General features: G+C 51.5%; 1 protein-coding gene and 1 long non-coding RNA gene across 2 annotated transcripts in view; both read left to right on the top strand.

Annotated features, from left to right (window-relative positions):
- PDE4B (phosphodiesterase 4B) overlaps window positions 1-23,178 on the top strand; it is a gene marked incomplete at its 5' end in the record, with an annotated part of 152,268 nt that overhangs the window by 121,094 nt on the left and 7,996 nt on the right. Inside the window, 5 exon segments of the mRNA XM_079314452.1 lie at window positions 4,578-4,690; window positions 18,682-18,775; window positions 22,153-22,331; window positions 22,778-22,876; window positions 22,991-23,155. Of these exon segments, the coding sequence (XP_079170578.1) occupies window positions 4,578-4,690; window positions 18,682-18,775; window positions 22,153-22,331; window positions 22,778-22,876; window positions 22,991-23,155 (650 nt within the window).
- On the top strand, window positions 18,782-20,277 carry LOC306806079. The gene is made up of 3 exons (XR_013775384.1): window positions 18,782-18,964; window positions 19,036-19,059; window positions 19,228-20,277. It is a non-coding gene; the product is annotated as an uncharacterized lncRNA (long non-coding RNA).

Here is a 23,178-nt window from a genome sequence, read left to right as displayed (position 1 = left end):
CCTGCAGGGAGAGACTCCGTGTGTCCCATCACCCTACAGAGCTGGGAAAGGAACAGATGGCAAAACCTACCAAAAATGCAATTATTGCAAAATGCTGTCACTGGAAAGGAGCTGCATTTCAGGACACTGAGCCTTGCAGGTGCCAGAGCAGAAACAGAGGCCAGGGCTGCCTCTGTCCTCAGGTCTGTGAGGAAATGTCACCTCAGCCCTGCTGGAGTGCCACCAGCACCAGCCCTCCTGTGCAAACACCAGGGAGGATTTAAACACTGGAACTGCTCTTGCTCCTCACTTCCCTGCTGTGTGTCAGCAATGACTTCACCCTAGCAAACATGACCAAAGCACCTCTGCAATTTACAGGACTGCCTTGTGCAAGGCCCAAATATAAACTGCAATGTGAGAGGCTCCAAGACACATCCTGAAATGTTCCAGGAGCCCCAAATTGCAGGAGTGTTTCCAGAAGTGCCCATGGAGCAGGAGGGGGATCCAAGCCAGCCCCTGGCCAGGGTTTTGGGGTGTTCCTGGCAGGGGGAGCTGCTCTGCTGATGTCAGTGGGACGCTCACGTTGGGTTCAGGGAAAGAACAACTCATGGAGCATCTAAACTTGTGTTTACTGTTTGTGGGAGTCGCTGTAGCAACAGCAGATAGCACTCAGGGAGAGAATCCCAGGGCTCTTGATGGCTGAGCTCTGCTCTGGAGCCAGCCTGGACAGGAGAAGCCTCCTGAGAGCCTCTCCAGGGCTTCACGTGGCTCTGGGAGAGCTGGGGAGGGATTTGGGACAAGGGCCTGGAGGGACAGGACACAGGGAATGGCTTCCCCTCTGCTAGAAAATGGAATTGGAGGGATATTGAGAAGGAATTGTTCCCTGGGAGGATGGGGAGGCCCTGGAATGGAATTCCCAGATTTGCTGTGGCTGCCCCTGCATCCCTGGAAGTGTCCAAACTGCTGGAGCAGCCTGGGATGGTGGAAAGTGTCCCTATGTGGGTGGAACTGGATGGGATTTAAGGTCCCTTCCAACCCAAACCATTCTCTAATTTAATACCTATGAATATTAAATATGAAAAGAGTCAGAAAATATTTGTTATTTTAAGATCATTCCCACACAAAGTTTTTAGATTGGTAGAAGAGCAACTCCTAATGGATTCTATATCTGGCTGTTATTTCGGGGTAGCTGTGGATCTTAAAATATTCCACGGGGGACTTGGAGGGTGTATTTTAACTTCACATGCTGGTTTTAAAAGCAAATTTAGCTTTAGGAGTGGGACTGTAGCCTCTGCTTTGACAATATTTTAGTGCCTAGCCCCAGGTTGGTGAGAGAGAGCCTGTGGAGCTGCACCCAGCCAAGAGGGCTGGTTTGATAAGGGTTGGGGTTTCCGGGCTGCTGGGCTCAGCCTGCGTCACTCGGTGGCTTTGGGGACATCTCTGAGTTTCTGAGAAGGGTTGAGCTGGGCTCTCTTCCTGCCAGGACAGGGACTCTGGGCTGGGATTCCCTGAAATGAGCAGGAATGGGACGTTCCTGCTGCCCTGACTGCCCTGCAGGCACACGCCCGTTTCACCAGGCTGCTCACTTGAGAAAATGAGCAAAAAAAACCCAAAATTGGGGATGAGTCAAAAGCCACAAACACCAAGAGGAGCTGCACAGGTGCTGCATCTCGCTGGGTGCAAGGCCAGAGGATGCTGTGGGCAAGCTCAGGAAAAAACAAATTCTGAATGAAAATGTGAATGAGCATTTGAAAATCACTCCTGCACTGGAACAGCATCAGAATTCACAGTTTTCCCCTTGAAATCATCCTTAGCCAGAGCTGTTTGCTCCCACTTTATTGTGTCATTGAAATGACCTGAGATATCTCAAGTTTTCAAAATATTTGAGTTGAAATGGTGAATCCATTGTTCAATGGTTTTGGTGCAGAGGTTTGGGCAAGTGGCAATGTTGGTGCTTGAAACCATGGAGGGATCCCTGCTGCTCCCAGGATTCCTGCAGGGAATTTCCCAGGAATGAAGCAGGGAGGCACAAACTGAGGGAAGGAGGGTCCTGATCACCCTGCTAAAAATTCCAGAGAACACTCTGAATGTGTAAAATATTCACTCTTTATTTAACTCATCTCCTGAAACCCAAAAATAAATACAAAATACTTACAGCCAAATTCTCTAAGCCCTCAAATTTCCTAATACACCTCAATATCCTTAATATGTAACAGCTTTGCTTTTTTGGGTTTTTTCCCCTTTTATTACCTAAAATTCAGATTACAGAGTAAAGGAATATCCTGAATATCAGCTCTGGGAATGTGAGTCCTTCAATATCAAGAGCAGATTTCTGTTCTTGGTCCTGCATTCCCTCTTTCTGAGGTGAGGATTGGAAGTGAAGTGACAGTGGCAGCGGGCTCTGCAGACCTGGGCAAGGCTGGAAATCCCCCAAAAGGCTAAAATTAGGGTCTGGTGTCAGAGTGTCAGTGAACCTGTTCCTTCTCCTCCTCCAGGAATGCACACATGCCCTGGCTGTGCTTCCTGAGGAGCCTCAGAGCAGGAGAACACATGATTTGATTGTAACATGCAGGTTTGAGTTTGGCTGAGATGGGTTTTTACCTATTCCTAAATTTATTTTACCTGTGCTGGTTTTATCAATCCCAACAAGTGGTTTGAGCCCTTATGGGTCAACTAATTTATATGATAAAATAATTGAGGGGAAATACTTTAGAAATGAAAATACACAGAGCTTTGTGTGGTTTTGGATATTCTCATCTGCTTTTTGATTGTGCAGGAATGAGACAACTTTCAATGAGCTCTGTGAGCACAGAAAAAAACCAAAAACCATTAACTTCCAATGCCACAGAGATGTGGATTCACCAAATCTTTCAAACGTGTCTGTGCCAGGTTTATCTCTGAATTACCTTTGGCAGGGTTTATTTTCTGTTTATTCTCAGTCATTTAATGGAAGGTGCTGTTTTGTTGTTGAGAGGATCTGTCCTTGGGGACAGACACCAGCACAGGGTGGCAGCTCCTTCCCCTGGGGACATTGGGACAGCAGGGAGGGAGGGGGACACGTCTGGAGCTCAGCTCAGCTCCTGAGTCTGAGCAATCCTGCCCTGTGATGTCACCCGTACCTGCCCGTAGAAACGCTGAATCCATTAGCTCTGACAGATTTATGGGATGAGCATGTGTTACCGGGATTATGAGAAGCAGTTACATTCATGGGGAGATTTTATGATTCACTGTATCCACTCGTGGAAAGCTCGATTTGTACAGCAGAGCTGCCGGGGAGGGGAATGCCCTGTGCTGCGGGCAGGGCTGGAGCTGAGCTCGGTGGGAGCGGGGAGCAGGGTGGGGGGGTTGGGGTGCAGGACTGCTGGGGAGCACTGGGGTGTGGGGCTGGGGGCACAGAGCCAGCACAGCTGGGGAGCCAGGGAAACAGGGAACAGGGCAGGAGTGGGGAGCAGGGGAATGGGGAGTGGGATTAGGAGTGGGGAGCAGGGCCAGGAATGGGGAGTGGGATTAGGAGTGGGGAGCAGGGCCAGGAATGGGGAGTGGGATTAGGAGTGGGGAGCAGGACCAGGAATGGGGAGTGGGATTAGGAGTGGGGAGCAGGGCCAGGAATGGGGAGTGGGATTAGGAGTGGGGAGCAGGGCCAGGAATGGGGAGTGGGATTAGGAGTGGGGAGCAGGGTCAGGATTGATCAGTAGGGTTAGGATTGGGGAACAGGGCCAGGATAGGGAGCAGGGTCGGGATGGGGAGTATGATTAGGAGTGAGGAGAAGGGTCAGGAATGGGGAGCAGGGTCAAGGAGTGGGGTTCATGGCTGTTGGTGTTCAGGGCTGTTAATGTTCAGGGCTGTTGATATTCGGGGCTGTTGGTGTTCAGGGCTGTTGTGGTTCAGGACTGTTGGTGTTCAGGACTGTTGGTGTTCAGGGCTGTTGGTGTTCAGGGCTGTTGGTGTTCAGGGCTGTTGATATTCGGGGCTGTTGGTGTTCAGGGCTGTTGGTGTTCAGGACTGTTAATGTTCAGGGCTGTTGGTGTTCAGGGCTGTTGGTGTTCAGGACTGTTAATGTTCAGGGCTATTGGGGTTCAGTGCTGTTGGTGTTCAGGGCTGTTGGTGTTCAGGGCTGTTGGTGTTCAGGACTATTGGTGTTCAGGGCTGTTGGTGTTCAGGGCTGTTAATGTTCAGGGCTGTTGGTGTTCAGGGCTGTTGGTGTTCAGGGCTGTTGGTATTCAGGGCTATTGGGGCTCAGTGCTGATAGGAGCAGCACTTTTGTGGCTCAGTGCTGACGGGGAGCCGTGGCTGCTGCGGGGCTCAGCAGCGGGAGCACATCCCGCGGGCGGCGGGCAGGCCGATCCCGCAGCGCAGCCGGGGCGGGGGGGCCGCGGTGACGCTGCCGAGCGCAGCCCTGCCCTGCCCTGCCCTGCCCCGCCCGGGGGGCGCTCGGTTCCCCCAGCCGCGGGGGCCGGGCCGGGCCGGCGGGCGGGGACTGGCGGCGGCGGCCGGGACAGCGAGCGGCGGCCGCGTGATGAGGGAGCGGAGCGGCTGCTGCGGCTCGGGCCCCGCCATGCAGGGGCAGCCCCAGTACATGTCCGTGTGCCTCTTCGCAGAGGAGCCCTACCAGAAGCTGGCCATGGAGACGCTGGAGGAGCTCGACTGGTGCCTGGATCAGCTGGAGACCATCCAAACCTACCGCTCCGTCAGCGAGATGGCATCCAACAAGGTGAGCCCGGCACCGGCATGCGGAGCGGGGATGCGGAGCGGGGATGCGGGACGGGGATGCGGGATGGGGATGCGGGATGGGGATGCGGGATGGGGATGCGGAGAGACGCGGGGCTCTGAGCCTGATCCCGAACTGTCCTCGTGTCTGTCCAGGACTGTGGCTCAGTTAGTTACGGTGAAGGGGATGCGGGTCCCCCCGCGGGAACGCGTCCAGGGGGAACTCGCTGCGGGTGGCGAGGGGAGAGCGATCCAGGAGGGAGCGGGGAGAGCGATCCGGGATTGTCTGGGGAGCACGATCAGGGATTGTCTGGGGAGCACGATCCGGGATATCGGGAAGAGCGATCGGGGATGGAGAGGGGAGAGCGATCCGGATTGTCTGGGGAGCACGATCCGGGATTGTTTGGGGAGCACGATCCACGATTGTCTGGGGAGCACGATCAGGGATATCGGGGAGCACGCTCCGGGATTGTCTGGGGAGCACGCTCCGGGATATCGTGGAGAGCGATCCGGGATATCGTGGAGAGCCCGATCGCTGCCGCAGGCTCATTTCCGGAAATTAAAGAGGTTTCAATTAGCGCCCGTCTCTTGGAGCCGATATGAGCAGGAACACTGTGCAAACGCCCGCATTTAGCAAATCATCACGCCAGAAGTTAATTAACTTCATTGCTGTCTGGCCGTAATAACGGCGAACTTTAAACATTGTGGGTCAGGTATTTCACGGCTGTTTTGGCTTTCGGTGACGTTTTAATTCGGTTTTTAATGCGCTGGGCTGGCAGCGCACGGGGAGGGTGGGCAGGCGGGGATGGTGACAGGGAATCGGCTCCGCGGAGCTTCCCACTGCTCCGAAGGGCACTTGTGAGTATTTCTGCACAGAAAAAAAGCGCTGAAGTAAAGCAAGGAAAGCCCGTGGTGTTTAAAGTCGGGGGAGCAGGAGGAGAGCAGAGTGCCAGGAGTGTCCTGACAGGCAGCAGGGAGTGAAACGCGAGCTGCGGGCGCCTGTGTGCAACTTTTGGGAGTTGATGCTCCAGCTCGGCTCCAGCATCTCCCGGAGCCCGCCCGTCCTGGCACAGCCCCGGGCACAGCCCCGGGCACAGCCCCGGGCCAGCCTGGCAGCTCCCAGCCCGCTCCTGCCCCTTCAGGGATCCCAGACAGTGCCCGCTGGAGTTGTCACAGTCACAAATTCCCAGCCCCGTGCCTGTCACAGCCAAGTCCTTGCCCGGCTGAGATGGTCTTAAACCCACTTTTGCACCACCCCGATGCTGATGTTTTTTTCTTTCTGATTGGAAATGACTGCAGTCAGAAATGATGAATCAGAAACTGAATTTATGGGAAAAAGTTGAGCAAAGAAATGCCATGTTGTATGACTTGCCTCTTCTGGTAGTGATTACCACGATGTGCAGGGGCAAAGGAAGCAGTAAAAGTTTTACAGACCGAGCTTTCAAGAAAGAAATATTATTTTTTTCGTTTGAGTTTGTATCGAGGGAACCCTGGATGAAAGTTGAGAAGGGTTCAGGCTGCACATCCAGTGTGAACACTACACTCTTAAGTTTGAGGTTACTTTTTTTTTTTTCTCTGAATGACAAATCTGGCCTCGTGAAGGTGAAACTAAATTGCTTTTGTAGCACTTTGCAGTTGCGATACTTGGGGTGCAGATGGCTTGCAGCTGCCTCGAGCAAAAGCTTCCTGAAACTTTGTTCTTTCATAACCCCTTTCTGAAATGTCTGCGCTTTTTTGGTTAACTTCCAGTTTCACAGTTTTCAGCTGTGAAAGAGAAGCATGAAATGGCCTCACACCTCGCTTGCCTTCGCTCTGGAGCTGTAAATATTGTCACAAATCACGGCACGGTTTGGGTTGGAAAGTTTGGTTGCAGTGCCTGATGATTTTTTTGGTGGGGTTTGGTGGCAGATGATGAGCAGTCCGGCAGTGCCGGGTCTCTCCTGCACCTTCAGGAGGAGGCTGCAGCCTCCCTTCCCCGCTCCCAGCATCCCGTCCCAGCGCCAGCTCCGCTCCGGGGCATCTCCATTTGTCACCGCCGAATAGCGAAGCCGGCAGATGTTTTGAAAACAGGATGCTTGGACTGCGCATTATTAAAGAAAAAACGGAAAGAGAAACAGTCTAGATAGGAAGAAAGCAAATGGGCTCGGCATGCTCCCAAGAGCAGCAGCAGAATAAACACTGACCTATCTTCCTGACCTCCGCTCTCGCCAGTTCCTGGCCCCGCGCCACCCAAGCCAAACTACGTCATTTGAGCCTGATAGTAGGCATGGCACAGCTGTTGCAAGTGTGACTCGAATTTCCTGTCTCCTTCCTGACAGACGTAGTTTAGAAAATCCAGAGTTGCAACAACAGCGCCGAGAGAGGCAGAGAGGGAGGCTCTCGGCATCCGTGCGCGCAGGGGCAAAAAAAAAAAAACCCAAAAAAAATACCCAAAAAATAAAAAAGGAGGCAGCGGAGGGGGAAGAGCCATGCGGGACGGCAGCCGGGCTTTGAGCTGATGGGGTTCGGCAGGCAGCGATTAAAACATGTGCGTATTCCTCGTTCAGGCGGGAGTTGGCGGCAGGAGCAGCGGGGGAGTGAGCGGGGCTGTGCTGGCAGCGGGAGCCGCGGGACCCGCAGTGCCACCCGCAGGGGTCCCACGGAGAGCTGGCACTGAGCGAGTGCTGCTCCCCCTGATGCTGGCACACAGTCCCGGGCCATTTCCAGCGCTAAGCAGCCCGGGCTGCCTGCAGAACTAACCGTGCACAGCGCTCGTCTTTCTAGTTTAGAGAAAAAAAACAATAACCTGCCCAAGTACCCGTTTGCAGCTGCCGTAAAGGAAGTTTATTTTCCTAACACTGGATTTCCTAACATCTTTTGCTGGGAGCTGATAGGGCCCTGCAGCTTTGCACTGAGACAAAATAACCTGGAAGGAGCTCTGCAGGCACTCCTGAGAGACCAAACCACACTTATTTGCATTATTGTTGTGTATATACTCAATTTTTTCCTGCTTTTATCACCCTGTCCAGCTTCCAGCTCAGACAGCTGCTGTGTCAGAGGATTTGTGACTCAGTGATGATGAAGAAGGGGATATTTTCTGTCTTGGCATTAGGCAGCTGTCCTCAGCCTCACTTTGCTGCAGATGGGACTGCTCTAGTCCCTAATTTGGGATCTGGGGCAGGATGTGCTCAGTGCATCCCCTGGATTGTGAGAAGGAGCAGGTCTTTTTCCCAGCTGAAATTCTGGCTTTGCCAGCTCCAGGTTGTTATGGGGCCATCACATCCTAAAATGAAGGGGTGGGGAGCAGGGATTGTTCCTGCAGGGATGCAGCCCAAACACAGATCCCTGCACAGACCTGAGCAGCACCTTTGCCTCTCCTGAAATCAGACCAGGCTAATTCAGAGTTTGCTGCAGCCGTCGGGTCCAGAGAACAGAATTTGTGCTCTCTGGGGATATCGAGAGTTTAAACAGAGTGTGAGTGGCGTCCTCTCATGACTTTACAAACTCTCTTGTCTCTACCCAAACTGTTACTTGGAGGACTCTTCCTTTGCAAATCCTCAAACTCTGTCCTTGCAGCTCTTGGAGATGTTTCTGTTATTCCCGAGTGCTGGGTAACTCAAGCCTTGTCCCGCTAGCACAACTGCTCCGTGTTCCCCGAGCCGCAGGATAAACACGGCCGCTCTCATTCTGCTTGGATTTCAAAGGGCATTTCGCTCAGAAAAGCGGAGCAAGGCCGCAGCTCGCTTCGGGAGAGGGCGGCTGGATAAACATCTGGCCACGAATGTAAACTGCGCTGGAGGTCGCGGCCAAGTGCCAGCGGTGGATGTGCCGGGCTGCACAAAGTCCCTTCCCTCCAGCCTGGCAGCCCCCAGCCCCGTCCCCCCTTTTCCTACGTGATGTTTCCCTTCAGCGGTGCCGAGCTGTTTAGTCTTCCCCTGGCTTTGCGCTGGGACTTCCTTTGTTTAATCTCCGCACAAAGCCGGGGTTTGTTGGCTGCGGCAGCCGGCGGAACAAAGGCACTTCCACGTCTGCTGTTTTTCCAGGCGGGATGAATCACTGAGCTCCGCTCGGTGCGGGCATTCCCGCACAGCCCCGCGCTCCCCGCGCAGCTTTGACGTCGCTCTTTAACCCTTCACTCGCCGCCCGTGCAGCCGCCGCTGCCGAGCGGGACCCCGCGCTGTCGGCATGCTGCAGGAGGTAGGAGCTGGTTTTGGGGATATTCCTCCTCGGTCTGAAGGGGTTTTTTTTTGGAGGGTTTTGGGGATGTCCTTGCGCTAGAGGACAGGGCGCTGCGTTCCTCCGGCGCTGCGGGTTTGCAGGAGGGGTGAGCAGGAGCTTGCAGGGAGCAGCTCTGCGTGCTGGCTCTGACCCAGGCTGGGAACCCCTCGGGGTTTGGGGAGCTTGTTCCCCGTCAGCTCCTGTGTATCAGCCTCAGCAGCATCAGAAATGGACTTTGGGGTGGCTGCCCCTGCGTCCTCCTCCCGTGCTTATTGCCCTCTAAAGGAAATCATTCTGGGGGTGTCAAACATGCCCTAAAAGCAGGGTGGAATAATGGGGCCATACTTATTTAATAATGTGTTATTTTGTCCTTGTGAACCTTCTGGGCTGTCTGTCCAGATATCTTGGTTAAACTGCTTCAGACATTTGAAAAATTGGAATGTTGGAAAGCTGCAGCATTGGCTGTGGGATGTGTGGGGACAGGATTAGGAGACAGTGTCACCCTCCTGGAGCAAAGGGATTTGGAGTGCTGGATGCTTTCCCATCCTCTGGGATGTTGTGGGAAAAGCCCATCCAAGGGGGATCCCTTGGGCACTGCTGGTGCAGAGATCAAGGTCTCGGCAGTGGAATTTTGGTTCAAATCCTCCCCAGGAGCATTTTGGGGAACTGTCACCCATCCTGGGGCCACAACGGTGCCCAGAACCTTCTGGTGTGTCCTTTAACCAATTCTGGTTTTCCTGGGATGTGATGGGGTTTTAAAAGTTCTGCATTCTCAGACTTTTACGTTATAACACGTCAGGGTGGGGCTTAAATAAATAATAGCTCAAAGGCAGGTTCAAAATGAATCATGGGCTGAGGGCAGCACTGGAGAGTGACTAAATGTGGGGAGCAGGGACCTGTGTGGAGTGAAGGATCCTGGTGACATCCCAGAGGAGCAGCATCACTTGGGATGAAGGAGCTGAGAAGGATTTCAGGGCAGTCCTAAGCCTCATCCTTGCTTCCCAGTGATTTTTGTGGACAGCCTGACTCCAAACTCCTCATCCTTTCCCCCAGTTGTGTTCCACAGGGCTGATCCAAATATTTGCATGTAGTGAAATGAATTGAAAGATGTTGAGTTATCAGAGGCAGGAGAAGTTGTGGGGATGGTTTGGGATGGAGATTCACCCTCAGAGCTCTGAGAGGAGAGATTGCCCCGATTAAAGCCTGGCTTAAAGCAAACAAACCAGAAGAGCCTCACCTTGCTGCTGGTTTAGCACAGCTGGGCCAACGGCAGCAGAAGGATTCTGAGGAGCATTTGCCTATCTCTGTGTGAGAAGGAGTTTTCATTTAATTTTATCTCCATTAATTAGTGCCTTCTGTATGAGTTTGATGCCTGCATTAGGCTCATTTTCATTTTGGCAGGACCAGCTGCCACGTTTTTGGGGGATGCTGAGCTACACCAGCTCCTTCCCTGGGTTTTCACTGCCCTCTTCCCAGGTCTCCCTCTTTATCCCATGTTTTGCTGAAGAAAACAAACTTCTGTTGATTCAAAGTTGCCAGAATTTTATTCTTTTTTTCCAAACACGGGCATCTTAGAAAAGTCTTCTGAGGGCACAAAGTCATTTGAATTTTCCAAAGCCTGTTCTCCTACTCAGGTAAAACCCCAGCTGAATTTGCCTAAATGATGACTTCAGAGCTTGATTCAAATTTAAATTAAATTTAAATTGCTGCTTGGTCCAATTTACAAAACCCCGTGTTTAATTGCATCTCTCTCTTGTTAAATGACGTTCGTTGTTATTTTGGGGGGTTTTTTCTGATCGTGGGTATCCTCCAGCCCCAATTCCAGCATCTCCTGGCTGCCCAGAGCAGTGGGAGGGCTCTGTGAGCTCGGGGGAGGTTCTTTGCTTTGTGGCTTTCCTGATGCATCACTCGGTTTCCTCTGGCACCAGGGTTTGCAGGGGTGTGACTGACACAAAATTTGGGGCTGGGATGTGCAGCTGCTGCAGCTCTCTCTGCTCTCAGGGCCACAGATGTTGGCAGGGCTTTCTTCACTCAGCCTCAGCTGGAGGTTTGCATTCCGTGCTGCTGGGTCCCAGCATCTCACCTTCCTCAGTCTCCTTTTGCTCTCAGCACATCCAGCTCTCATCCAGCTGGTAGAATTCCAAAGGTGACATTGCAGAGTGAGTGGTTTGGGCAGTTTCTGCTTTTATTTACTTGCTTCTCCCCAGAGGGAAGAGTAAAAGCAGTGCTGGGATGAAGGATTGGTGTGGATGCTGAGCATGCTGCTCTGGGAAGGTGGGACTGATGTGGGGAGTTATCCCTGGCCTGGGATGTGCCTTTTGTGTGGTTCTTCCTCCCAGCAGAGCCATTTGTGTTATAAAATGCACCTTTCAGTGGGAGAGAGACAGGAAATCCACACAAAACCCAACCAGATGAGCTGCAGACTCCAGATGGAGCTGCCAAAAGAATGGAGCAGGAGAGATCTGTTCTGGATATTGGATGGACAGAAAGCAAACTGAGCATCCTCCAAAGGATCCCAAAGCTTCAGACCAAGCCAAACCTCTCTGCTGGGGTTTTTTCCACCCAAGGAGACCAACAATGTGTCCTTTGTCCCATCACACAGCCAGGAAAACTGTCCAAGGCTGGGTTGGACAGGGCTTGGAGCAGCCTGGGATGGTGGAAGGAGATTTTCAAGGTCCCTTCCAGCCCAAACCAGTGTGGGATTCTCTGAAAGCTTAAACTCGGCCAGTCCTGGTATTTCACATCAATTCAGACAGATGGAAACACAGCCCAAGGGTGTGGGCAGTGCTGCTGGATACTGGGATTGGGATCCAGGGGCAGTGGTGTTAGAATATTGAGGCAGGGACTCAAGGCAGTGGTGTTGGATACACCAGGATTAGGATCCAAGGATTTGGATCCATTGGTAGTGGTGTTGGACATTCTAGGACTGGGACAGTCCAGGATTGGGATCCATGGGCAGCAGTGTTGGACACCCCAGGATTGGGATCCAAGGACTGGGATCCATGATCAGTGATGTTGGACACCCCAGGATTGGATCCATGGTCAGTGGTGTTGGATACCCCAGGATTGGATCCATGGTCATTAGTTTTGGACACCCCAGGATTGGATCCATGGTCAGTGGTGTTGGATACCCCAGGATTGGATCCATGTTCATTAGTTTTGGACACCCCAGGATTGGATCCATGGTCAGTGGTGTTGGATACCCCAGGATTGGATCCATGTTCATTAGTTTTGGGCACCCCGGGGCCGGACCCAGCACAGGCAGCAGCAGCAGCAGGTCCGGCCCCGGGGCTCCGGGGATTCTCCAGGTGCTCGCCCCACGCCGGGCTCGGGGTTTGCAGGAGCACAGCGCTGCTTTCTGCGTGACCCCAGCCCTTCCCCGCGGCGGCCGGGGGGGATTTTCCTTCCCCAGCGCTGAGTAACACCCGGAATTTTTGGGAACGGAGCAATCCCGAATCGCGGTGCGGCAGCACGAACGAATCCCCGGCGCTCTCCTTGGGCAGGCTCCTGCAGGGAGCTTTTCCTTTCCGGCATTCGGAGCAATTTGCATATTTGGAGTCTCATTTGGCTGGAAACGAGCTGGAAATGCCCCAGTGCTGCAAACACTCAGCTCCAGCTTCCAATGCATCATTTTTTTTAAGCCCCGTGTTGCGTAAATCCCGTCCCACCCAAGGGAGGTTCTGCTGCTCTCAGAAATGCTAAACTTCACGAGGGGGGAGGAGGAAAAAATCTGAATATTGTTCTGTCTACATCAGATAGATGTTCTTGCTTTCATGAGCAGCCACATGCTGATTTATGGCAACCTGCTATTTATTTATCAACATTTACATTGTGGATTTCTAAATTATTCTAATAACATCAGGCCAACAAGTTGGTCATGATGTTGCTCCTTTAAAGTTTGCCTTTGAACATCTCTATAAATCAAGGCTGCTTTGATGTGAAATTGGAGATTTCATAAGCTTGTGTTTACTTTTGGGTTTCCAAAATCAGCTGAAGGGAAAACAAAAAAAAAAAAAACCCAAAAAACAAATAGTATTTTGTATCTCATTAAAAAGAGTTTCTAGCGCATTAAACGTGATATTGTTTTAGGAAATAAGAACTAGAAAGAGCTGCAAAAGAAATTTGATTTTTTTTAATGACTGATAGTTGACTGCAACCATTCCACTTTTCCTTAGGCACTGAAATATGACTGAAAACTTTCTCCTTTAGTGCTGTTTAGTGTGAAACAGGCTCGTGGTTTGGTTTTTTTGTTGTTTTGGTTTTTTTTAATTTAAGCACTAAATGCACCTCCCATGATTCACCATGGAGTTCCTAGGAAGGAAAATCGATGGGAATTATGAAGTAACAAGGACAGCTGCAAATTTGTTTGCCACGGTCCTTTCTGTAAGTGATGTAAGAGCAGGAACAGACAGATAAGCGAGGTTACTGCTGCTCCAAATGCAGGAATTTTAACTCTTGACTTCCAGACTTTCCAAGAAATGCTGCACAATTCCAAAATCCAGGAGTTTGGTTCGGTGCAGGGCAGGAATGAGAGAGTTGGGAGTAACAAATATTCCTTCAGTGGGGTGACATTAATCCATTGATCCCATTTTTTTTTTTTTAACCTGGAGCAGTGTCACATCCATCCCAGACAAAAGCATCCGTGATCTCTGGGATGAGTAATTTCCCTCCTGTGTGTAAATCATTTCCGACGGGACTCGGGGCAGGTGAGGGGCGGCTCTTCCCACCTCCCAGAGCGGGATCATCCCGCGAATCCCCAAAAAAAACCAAAAACGAGCTGCTCCGTGCAGTCCCACCAAGGTTTAATTGCGCCTCTGGACCTGCGCTAATTACCGGATAATTAAGCGAGGAGGATTCATCCTCAGCGAAAGTAACCCCGGCCCCACAAATCCTTTTGTTCTGGGGATTTCGAGGAGAGCCGGGGTTTATAAACACGGAATGGGCAGCGAGATTCCCGCATCAAAGCGCGGGGCAGGATCCCTGCGAGCGCTGCTCTTTCATCTCCTGCTCCCTCCTCAGCATCACCCGGGCTGGTTTGCTGAGCTGCCTCTTTGCATAAGGGCTCCTGGCCTCGGGGAGCCCCAGCTGGGCTTCAAAGGGTTCCCAAGGGTTCCCTTGGAACATCTCTACAAACTCCAGAGGGAGTGGGGATAGCAGCAGGGCTCATCACTGAGGGATGGCTGGAAGGGCCAAGGGCTGTGGGTGCTTCTTGCTGACCCTCCAGAGTTGTTCTTAACATAAAGAGCCAGAAAAGTGGGGATTTCCACATTAAATCATCATCCCAGTCCCCACTGGGGCCATATAGTGGAATCCCGGAGTGGTTTGGGATGGGAGGGATCCTAAGCCCATCTCATCCCACACCCCAGGCTGCTCCCAGCCCCAGTGTCCAGCCTGGCCTTGGGCACTGCCAGGGGTCCAGGGGCAGCCATTTCTCTGGGAATTCCATCCCAGCCTTGCCCTGGGAACAATTCCTTCCCAGTATCCCACCCATCCCTGCCCTCAGGCAGTGGGATCCATTCCCTGTGTCCTGTCCCTGCATCCCCTGTCCCCAATCCCTCTCCAGCTCTCCTGGAGCCCCTTTAAGCCCTGCAAGGTCATGGTAAGGTCACCCTGCATCCCCCAACACGGCTGGGCTCCTAAATCTGTCAAATCTAATCATAAATTAGGCCAAATTTTTTTCTTTTACATAAAAATGAAGCACATTTTGTTAGGATGGGGTGACAGAGCTGCCCTTGGTGCCACCCCCACCACCCTCCCAGTGCCCCTCACCGAGGATTTCCATGTCTGGAACCAGAGCTCCTTTGTAAAAGGCACGGGGATCATTATTAGTTACAAAAATTAATGAAAACAACAGCGCGGGCCGCAAATGGGCATTACCGTAATTACCCGCGTGGCTGGTGGGCGTTACCGTAATTGCAGGCGGCGCTCTCCAGTCCCCGATCCCGGCGTTTGCTCCAGTTGGAATTTTCTCCTCGCTCCCTGCAATCTGTTTGTTTTCCCCGTGGCTGTGGCACGGATTTAAGGTCGGGATTGCTACGGGGGGGTGCCATTGATCCCTGCAGAGCCATTCCCGGGAAGCAGCGCCGCCCCAGAGCATCCTGACACCAAGGAAAAAATCCCAAAAACCCGCCACGGGCACTGGGGTGCCCCGGTGTTTTTTGAAAGGGGGGTGTGTGATAGAGTAAATCCTGCTTAGCTTGGTGCCAGCATCCTTGGGATGACAAATCCCAATAAACTTTGCAAATCCTGTGGGAATTCCCACAGCTCCGGGAAGCTCAGCTGGGTTTGAGCCCCGCAGTCCTTTTGGCAGTGCTGGGATTCTGCTGCCCGTGTTTATAAAAAGCTGCTGGTTAAAGGGCTGGAAAAATGAGGGAGATTAAGGCTGTGGAGGGCAGATTCCTGGGACCCCGAGGATTTTTTCTCTGCTGCAGATGCCTGGGGTGACCTTGTGGTGGCCACTTAATTGCTGCGTGCCTCGGTGGAAAGGCAGTGGCCGCCCTTTGTGCTTTGTGAGGCCACTTGTGAGGTAAAAACATTTTTATCAGCTGTTTGTCCAGCTCATTGATCTGAAAGGGAGCATTGTAAGGAAACCTCGGCTGGTTGGAAGTGGTTGGTGCGATCATCTGCTGCTGTTTTGCTGCTGTTGGAAGGGCTGGGGGCAGGGAAATGCTGCAGCACAGGCTGGGGGGGCTCCCGTGTGCTGCACGGACTCACTGCCAGGGGACCCGGGGTCAGGGCTCCCCTCCCCTGCCTCGGCTCCCAGCCCTCCTGCTCCCACTCCAAGCTTTTGCCTTGGCGTGTTCAAAAGGGTTTTTTATCCCTCGTGCTTGGCAGGAGACCCTGTGGGACAAAATCTGTGTCCCAGCGCTGTGGGATGTGTTCCTGGGCAGCCAGAATCCTTCACATCCCAACCCTGTCTGTGACCCACGGGATGCCAGCCTTCACATCCCAATCCTGTCCATATCCCATGGGATGCCAACCTTCACATCCTAATCCTGTCCATATCCCACGGGATGCCAACCTTCACATCCCAATCCTTCCTGTGACCCATGGGATGCCAACCTTCACATCCCAATCCTGTCCCTATCCCATGGGATGCCAACCTTCACATCCCAATCCTTCCTGTGACCCATGGGATGCCAACCTTCACATCCCAATCCTTCCTGTGACCCATGGGATGCCAACCTTCACATGCCAATCCTGTCCATATCCCATGGGATGCCAACCTTCACATTCCAATCCTTCCTGTATCCCATGGGATGCCAACCTTCACATCCCAGTCCTTCCTGTGACCCATGGGATGCCAACCTTCACATCCCAATCCTGTCCCTATCCCATGGGATGCCAACCTTCACATCCCAGTCCTTCCTGTATCCCATGGGACAGGATTTAAGCTGTTTGACTTAAGTCTCACCGTGTGATGGTGAGAATAGGGTTGGCTGGGATATTGGGAAGGGATTCTTGGCTGGGAGGGTGATGAGGGGCTGGAATAGAATTCCCAGAGCAGCTGTGGCTGTTCCTGGATCCCTGGCAGTGCCAGGTTGGAGCAGCCTGGGACAGAGTGTCCCTGCCATGGCAGGGCTGGGATGGGATGGAATTTAGGATTTAGGGTCCTTCCCAAGCCAAGTCATTCCATGATTCCCATTTTCTGTGGCACTGGCAGGTTGCTGTGGGAGGCGACAGCAGGGACAGCAGGGATGGAGGTGGCATTGTCCCAGCAGGTCACCCCCCACCTTTGGGCTGCCCAAAAAAAGGGAGGCACCATCAGCTTCCCACCTCTGCTGGTGCAGAATTTCAGGAGATGAGTCACAGCCCGCTGTGCTGCAGGGGCCGGGGCTGGGCTGGATCCCCCCGGGCGTTTGAGCCGAGCCGTGCCCAGCCCGGGGCTCGGGGAGCGGGGCCGGATTTTGGGCTGCGGCCGCTCCTCAGGCGGGGCAGCCCGTGCAGCATCCCGGAGGGGCTGGCAAAGCGTGTCACTGCAGACATGGCCCTTTATTTCGGGAATCCTGGCCTCTGGCGAGAGCTGTGCTCCCGGCACAGGCACCAAGGGCGTCCTGAGCAGGGAGGGATGCGCATCCCGGGATCCCGAGCACTAAGGGATTTTCTTTGGATTCCGTGTCAAGGACAGCTCCAGCTCCCTCATAAAGGGATTGCTCGCAACAAGAACTGCAGAACTGATTAAATATTGAAATTTGGATTGTGAATCACGCGGAATGGTTGGGCTTGGGAATGACCTTAAAGCTCTTCTCGTTCCACCCCCTGCCTTGGGCAGGGACATTACAGAATTTACATTACGTTTTAAGAATGAACGTACGAATTTATGAATTGCAGTTACAGATTTAAGGTGATTATTTCTTTTATGTCTTATCTGAAGGATATTTCAGCTTGTAAAGGGTAATTTTGCTGGTTGCTGCGTTTTGCCCTTTACCACAGATTGATCACACTGAAAATGTGACAAGCACTTTTAAAAATCCGGCTGGGAATATTCTGAAAGTCCCTGTAAAGGAATAGGATTAAAGCAAGGCAGGAAGGGAGAGGAGGCTGCTGCCTGCTTTTCCCTCCTTATTTAAATATTCCCGGAGCTTCCTCCATTTTAATTTTCCCATAAAACATGGCTGTGTTAGCCGAGCTGACAGAACCAGCATCATCATTTCCCTGGCTGGGCTCATCTCCCGCCGAGTGGGGACCCCCTTCAGGAGCCGAGCGAGCAGCAGCATCCCAAATTCCCGAATTCCCCAGCGCTTCCAGGCACGCAGCCGGCTCCGTGCGGATCCATCCCCGTCCCTTTGCGCCTTCCCGGATCTCGCTCCCGCATCCACCCACGGGCAGGATGCGCTGCCAGCCTTGCCTTAGGCTGGGATTAGCGGCTGCCGGGTTCTGCGGGGTCTCTGCCGCCGATGAACGCTGATTTTGGGGGGTCGGGAAAGGCTCCTCCGCCGCCGGAGCGGCGATTTCTCCCGCAGGATTTGTGCTGGCTTGCCAGAAGCTTTCCAAAATGCCTGAAGCCAACTATTTGTTATCGGTGTCTTGGGGTTACATTAAGGTGGGTTTAATTCCTGGAGGATTGTTAATTACCGAATTATTAATGGCTGCTTGCTTTATTTATTTATTTTTTCTTTTTGTTCTGTGTTGCTCGGAGAAAGCCTCTGTGAGGAAAAGATGCTTTAAAAATGCGGATTTCTGTGTGTTTTGGCTGATCATGTGTGTAGTGTGCATGCAGAGTCCATGGATGTCTTTTTTTTTTTTTTTTTTTTTTTTTTTTTTTGAGAGGAATTCGGTGTTGCAGGATAAAATGATTCAGCAGTGAAAATGTTGAATTATAAAATCAGCAGGATCACAGCATGGATATCAAAGGGAATAATGCCTGAATCCCACATTTTGCTGAATGATCCTCAGATTCAGGGCGTATTTCTCCTCTGGATTTGCAGTCGCCTGTTTGTTTAATACAAAATGGAGCAAATTTAGAGCACCCAGAACAAAAGAAGGTTTAGGGATGGGAAATCTCGACCTGAGATAAAAATCTGAGCTTTCAGTGAGATTTATCTGAGACGTTCTCTCCTCGTTTGTGGCAGTAACAATTAATGAGCATCCTTAGAGGAAATTAATTCCGTGGGCTGAAAAGAAATACCCAGTCATGGTGATGCCGAGCAGGATGGAAATGAAACCATCTGTTCGCCCGACTCCATCCCAGATATCCCAGGAATTCTGCGTGATGGGGGAGCCTCCCGTGCTGGGGCAGTGCGGATTTGGGCCAGGATCCCATAAAAATGCCATTTTGCTGTGCTCTCCCCCCCGCAGTTCAAGAGGATGCTGAACCGGGAGCTCACCCACCTGTCCGAGATGAGCCGCTCCGGCAACCAAGTGTCCGAGTACATTTCCAACACTTTCCTGGGTAAGGAATGAACCCCGAGGGTTTGTTGTTTTTCTTTCGGGAAGGGTTAAGGGCAGCCTGATCGCCCCCATTCACAGCTCTCCTCTTGGGGTTTTCACTTTCAATGGCTGCGGGGAGGGGGAGAAGGGTGTTTGGGGGAGTGTATCCACAGAGGAATTCCTTCCCCAGCCCCGGGATGCTTCTGGGAGGGTTCCATGGGATGGTTCGGGTGGGTTCCATGGGATGGTTCTGGGAGGGTTCCATGGGATGGTTCTGGGAAGGTTCCATACGATGGTTCTGGGAGGGTTCCATGGGATGGTTCTGGGTGGGTTCCATGGGATGGTTCTTGGAAGGTTCCATGGGATGGTTCTGGGAGGGTTCCATGGGATGGTTCTGGGAGGGTTCCATGGGATGGTTCTGGGAAGGTTCCATGGGATGGTTCTGGGAGGGTTCCATGGGATGGTTCTGGGAAGGTTCCATGGGATGGTTCTGGGAGGATTCCATGGGTGGCTGCCTTATGCAATGCTGGGTTTTTGTGGTGACCTTAGGGAAAGGACAAAGTCACACTGAGCCAGCTGCAGCCACTGCCTCCTTCAGCTGCTCCTTCCCTTCAGAGATGGGTTCAGGCTAAATCACCCCCAACATTTTATTCATTGCTTTGTGGGAATCTGCTCATTTGGCAGCAGAAATAATTAAAAATAAAAAAAAAAGGAAAAAAAAAAAAGGGAATACTTTGCATTTCATTCATTCTGTAGGAGCTCTCAGCTCCACAGACATGAATGAATCCTCTGTGTCAACGTTTGTTAGGAGAAACAGGATTTTCTCAGGAAGCAGCTTCAGGATTTGTGACCATTTGCATCTGAAATGAGGAGCCTCATATTTCTAGACATCCCTGAATCCAGCAGCTCCAAAGGCTGAGTGTCTGTGGATGCTGGGGATTCATGCCCTGAGGCTGGAAGGGCCCCACTGCATTCCCTGTGTGACACACAATTATTCCCATTAAGGATTTTAAAGTGATCCCAATATCCAGCTGCAGCTGGAACTGCTGCCTGCATTTAGGACTCTCCACAGCATGAATAATCCATGCAAGTTTGGAGCTGCTTTGTGGGAATGCATTGATTTTACTGCTCAGCTGAATGCAGAGCATGAATTCAGGCAGGATGGGGATGCACAAAGGGGAAAATCAGGGATTTGACTGCTGCTCAGCTCTTCCCACACCTGAGTGTGGAGCAGGAATTGCTAAAGTGACCACCAAAAATAAACCCCACAAACACTCAGGTTATCAGAGGCTGGATCCCAGCAGGGGCTGATGAGCCAGAGCTGCTGCTGGGGTTGTTTTATTCATGGAATTCCAGACTGGTTTGGGTCAGGAGGGACTACAAGGGTCCTTTAGTGCCACCCCTGCCATGGCAGGGACACCTCCCACTGTCCCAGGGATGCTCCAAACCCCAATGTCCAACCTGATCTTGGACAATTCTAGGGATCCAGGGGCAGCCACAGCTGCTCTGGGCACCTGTGCCAGGAATTCCTGCCCAATTGGGAATTCCTGCCCAATATCCCATCCCTGCCCTCTGGGGATCCATTCCCTGTGCCTGTCCCCCCATCCCTTGTCCCCAGCCCCTCTCCAGCTCTCCTGCAGCCCCTCCAGGCCCTGCCAGGGGCTCTGATCTCTCCCTGGATCCTTCTCCTCTCTCCCAGCCTGGCTCCATGGATTGTTCTGGACTGTCTCCAGCAGCTCCATGTGTGAATTCCTGCTATTTCCAGGCTGCTCCATTCCCCTGGCAGGGCTGGACAATGCTCAGTTCATCCCCTCTGTGATGCCATTCAGGGCTTGGCACTGAGAGGAGCAGGATCTCCAGATTGGGGCAGATTGCAGCCTGATTGCTCATCTTTAAAAAAAAAAAAAAAATAGGCAAAAAGCTTTTAAGAGGATCATCAGTGTTTTCAGGAAGTTGTGCTGGTATGAGTTTTAATGAATTAGTTTTTTCCTCCCTAAAATCCAATTAAATTCAATGAAATAACAGGAGTCTGCAAGTGAGGAGGTTGAGCAAACAAACAAAAAGAAACATGTGGGTTGGACACTCACTCAATTTATCTCCAAAGCTGGGGATAATTCAGAGATATTAAACCCAGATCATGTGACTTCATTCAGCCTTTTGATTTTATCAGGGCAAGGAGGGACAGGACACAGGGAGTGGCTTCCCAGAGCCCCAGGGCAGGGATGGATGGATGAATATTGGGAAAGAATTCCTGGCTGTGAAGGGCACGGGGTGCCAACACCCCTGGGACAGTGCAAGGGCTCCAAGGGATGGGACCAGACCATCTTTAATTGAATTGAATTTAATCCTGGGAAGGCTCAGGAGGGTCCAGCCCAGCCTGGGAAGGTCAGAGATGAGCAGCAGTGATTTCAGGGCAGGGCACAGGGACAATCCTGCCACCCCCTGGGGACACTGATGCAACAGAGCAGGGAATTCTGCTCCACAGTGGCCATTTGATGCTGCCTTAGTCACTGCTAAGGAGATTATGGAAAGTCCTTCAGTGGTTCAGAATCCAGGGGACACCCCTGATGTCAGCCAGCTCTGCTGTGGGTGGTGGCTCCTGTCCTAATTGCTGCTGCTTGGGATTTCTCAGGGGCTTAATTAAAATTAACTCCTGCCTGGAAGCCTCAAGGTGTGCAGAGGTGGTGGTAAAATCCATGAAAAAATGGTTTTGGGTGGAAATAATGAGCCACTGGATCTGTGCTTTAATCAATCAGTAGGGCAGTAAACGACAGCTGCTTTAGGAATTATTTATTTACTAAACACATCTCCCCAGCCAAGTTTGGGCCCTCTTCATGTGCACTAAAAATCTGATTATCCCTCAGAGTGGCAGGGGGAATTTGGAGCTGTGATTTGAATATTTGCAAAGGAAAAATCTTTAATAAATCAGTGACACCCCTTTGTTATTGTTTTAAGAGCAAGGGTATTGACCCCAAAAAGTGAAAATAGATGTGGTTTTACTTTACTCAGGAAAAAAAAAAAAAAAGTGTTGTTTGCACTTATCTTTTATTTCCCTGAAAATAGGGAATAAAATTAACTGGGATTTATCCCAAAGGAGAACCTTCCAGGCATGGAAAAATCACAGAATCATTGAGGTTGGAGATGATGGGGTCCAACCATTGCCAGCACTAATCCCTGTCCCCAAGTGCCACATCCACAGAGATATTCCTGATGTCCAGTGTCCCCAAACCACACAGTGGCTGCAGGACAGCAACCAGAGCTTTTGTAACTTGTTTTTTTTTTTTAATTTTTGATTTCAAAATGAGAAGATCCCCTGGGTTTGTAGTGGGGAGCAGCTCAAGGAGTGATTTTGGGGAATGTGACTCGTTTACTCATTTCCCTCCCTTGCTGTGGTTGCAGACAAGCAGAATGATGTGGAGATTCCTTCCCCCACCCAGAAGGACAGGGAGAAGAAGAAAAAACAGCAGCTCATGACCCAGATCAGTGGGGTGAAGAAATTAATGCACAGCTCCAGCTTAAACAACACCAGCATCTCACGGTTTGGGGTGAAGACAGAAAAGGAAGATCACCTGGCCAAGGTGGGAGAGATTCCTGCTCCTCTGGGGCACTCTGGGGGCTGGGAATGGTGTTAGTACCCTTGGAATGATGTGGCCATTGGAAATGCTGTAATTAGTGGTAGCCTTAGTGTATTTGACATTTAAAAATATGTGAAATAAAATAAAAATTAATAAAATAATAAATAATAAAATAATAAATAATAATATAATAAGAAATAATAATATAATAAAAATAATAATATATTAATAAATAATAAATAATCAAAAAGCCCTAAAATAAAAAGGAAAAAAAGGTGATGAAGGCTGAGGAGAGCAGTGATGAAACACAAAGTCAGCCCTTCACTGCTACTCCGTGTTCATTAATCTCACATTCAGCACTTACAGAATTGCAATCACCATTAAATTTGCACGTTTGTGAGTTGCCTGGAAAACCATTCAAACCTTTCTGGTTTTGTGCTCTCCCAAAGGAACTGGAAGACCTCAACAAGTGGGGCCTGAACATCTTCAACGTGGCCAGGTACTCTCACAACCGGCCGCTCACCTGCATCATGTACGCCATATTCCAGGTGTGTGTCCTGGGCTGCAGCATCCCCTGCTGCCCCCTGCCTTGTGCCAACCCCCTCTGCTGCCCCAGCCTGGCCTGGCTCTCAGCTGCCTGTCTGTGCTCTGACCCCCTTCAGGAGAGGGATCTGCTGAAAACCTTCAAGATCTCGTCGGACACGTTCGTGACGTACATGATGACCCTGGAGGATCACTACCACTCAGACGTGGCCTACCACAACAGCCTGCATGCTGCTGACGTGGCCCAGTCCACCCATGTGCTGCTCTCCACCCCTGCCCTGGATGTGAGTGCCCTGCTGGGCTTGGC

The sequence above is a fragment of the Erithacus rubecula genome (assembly GCF_903797595.1).
Source record: "Erithacus rubecula genome assembly, chromosome: 10".
NCBI classification, from domain to species: Eukaryota; Metazoa; Chordata; class Aves; order Passeriformes; family Muscicapidae; genus Erithacus; species Erithacus rubecula.
Note: the sequence above shows the minus strand (reverse complement) of the source record. Positions and strands in the feature narration are given on the sequence as shown.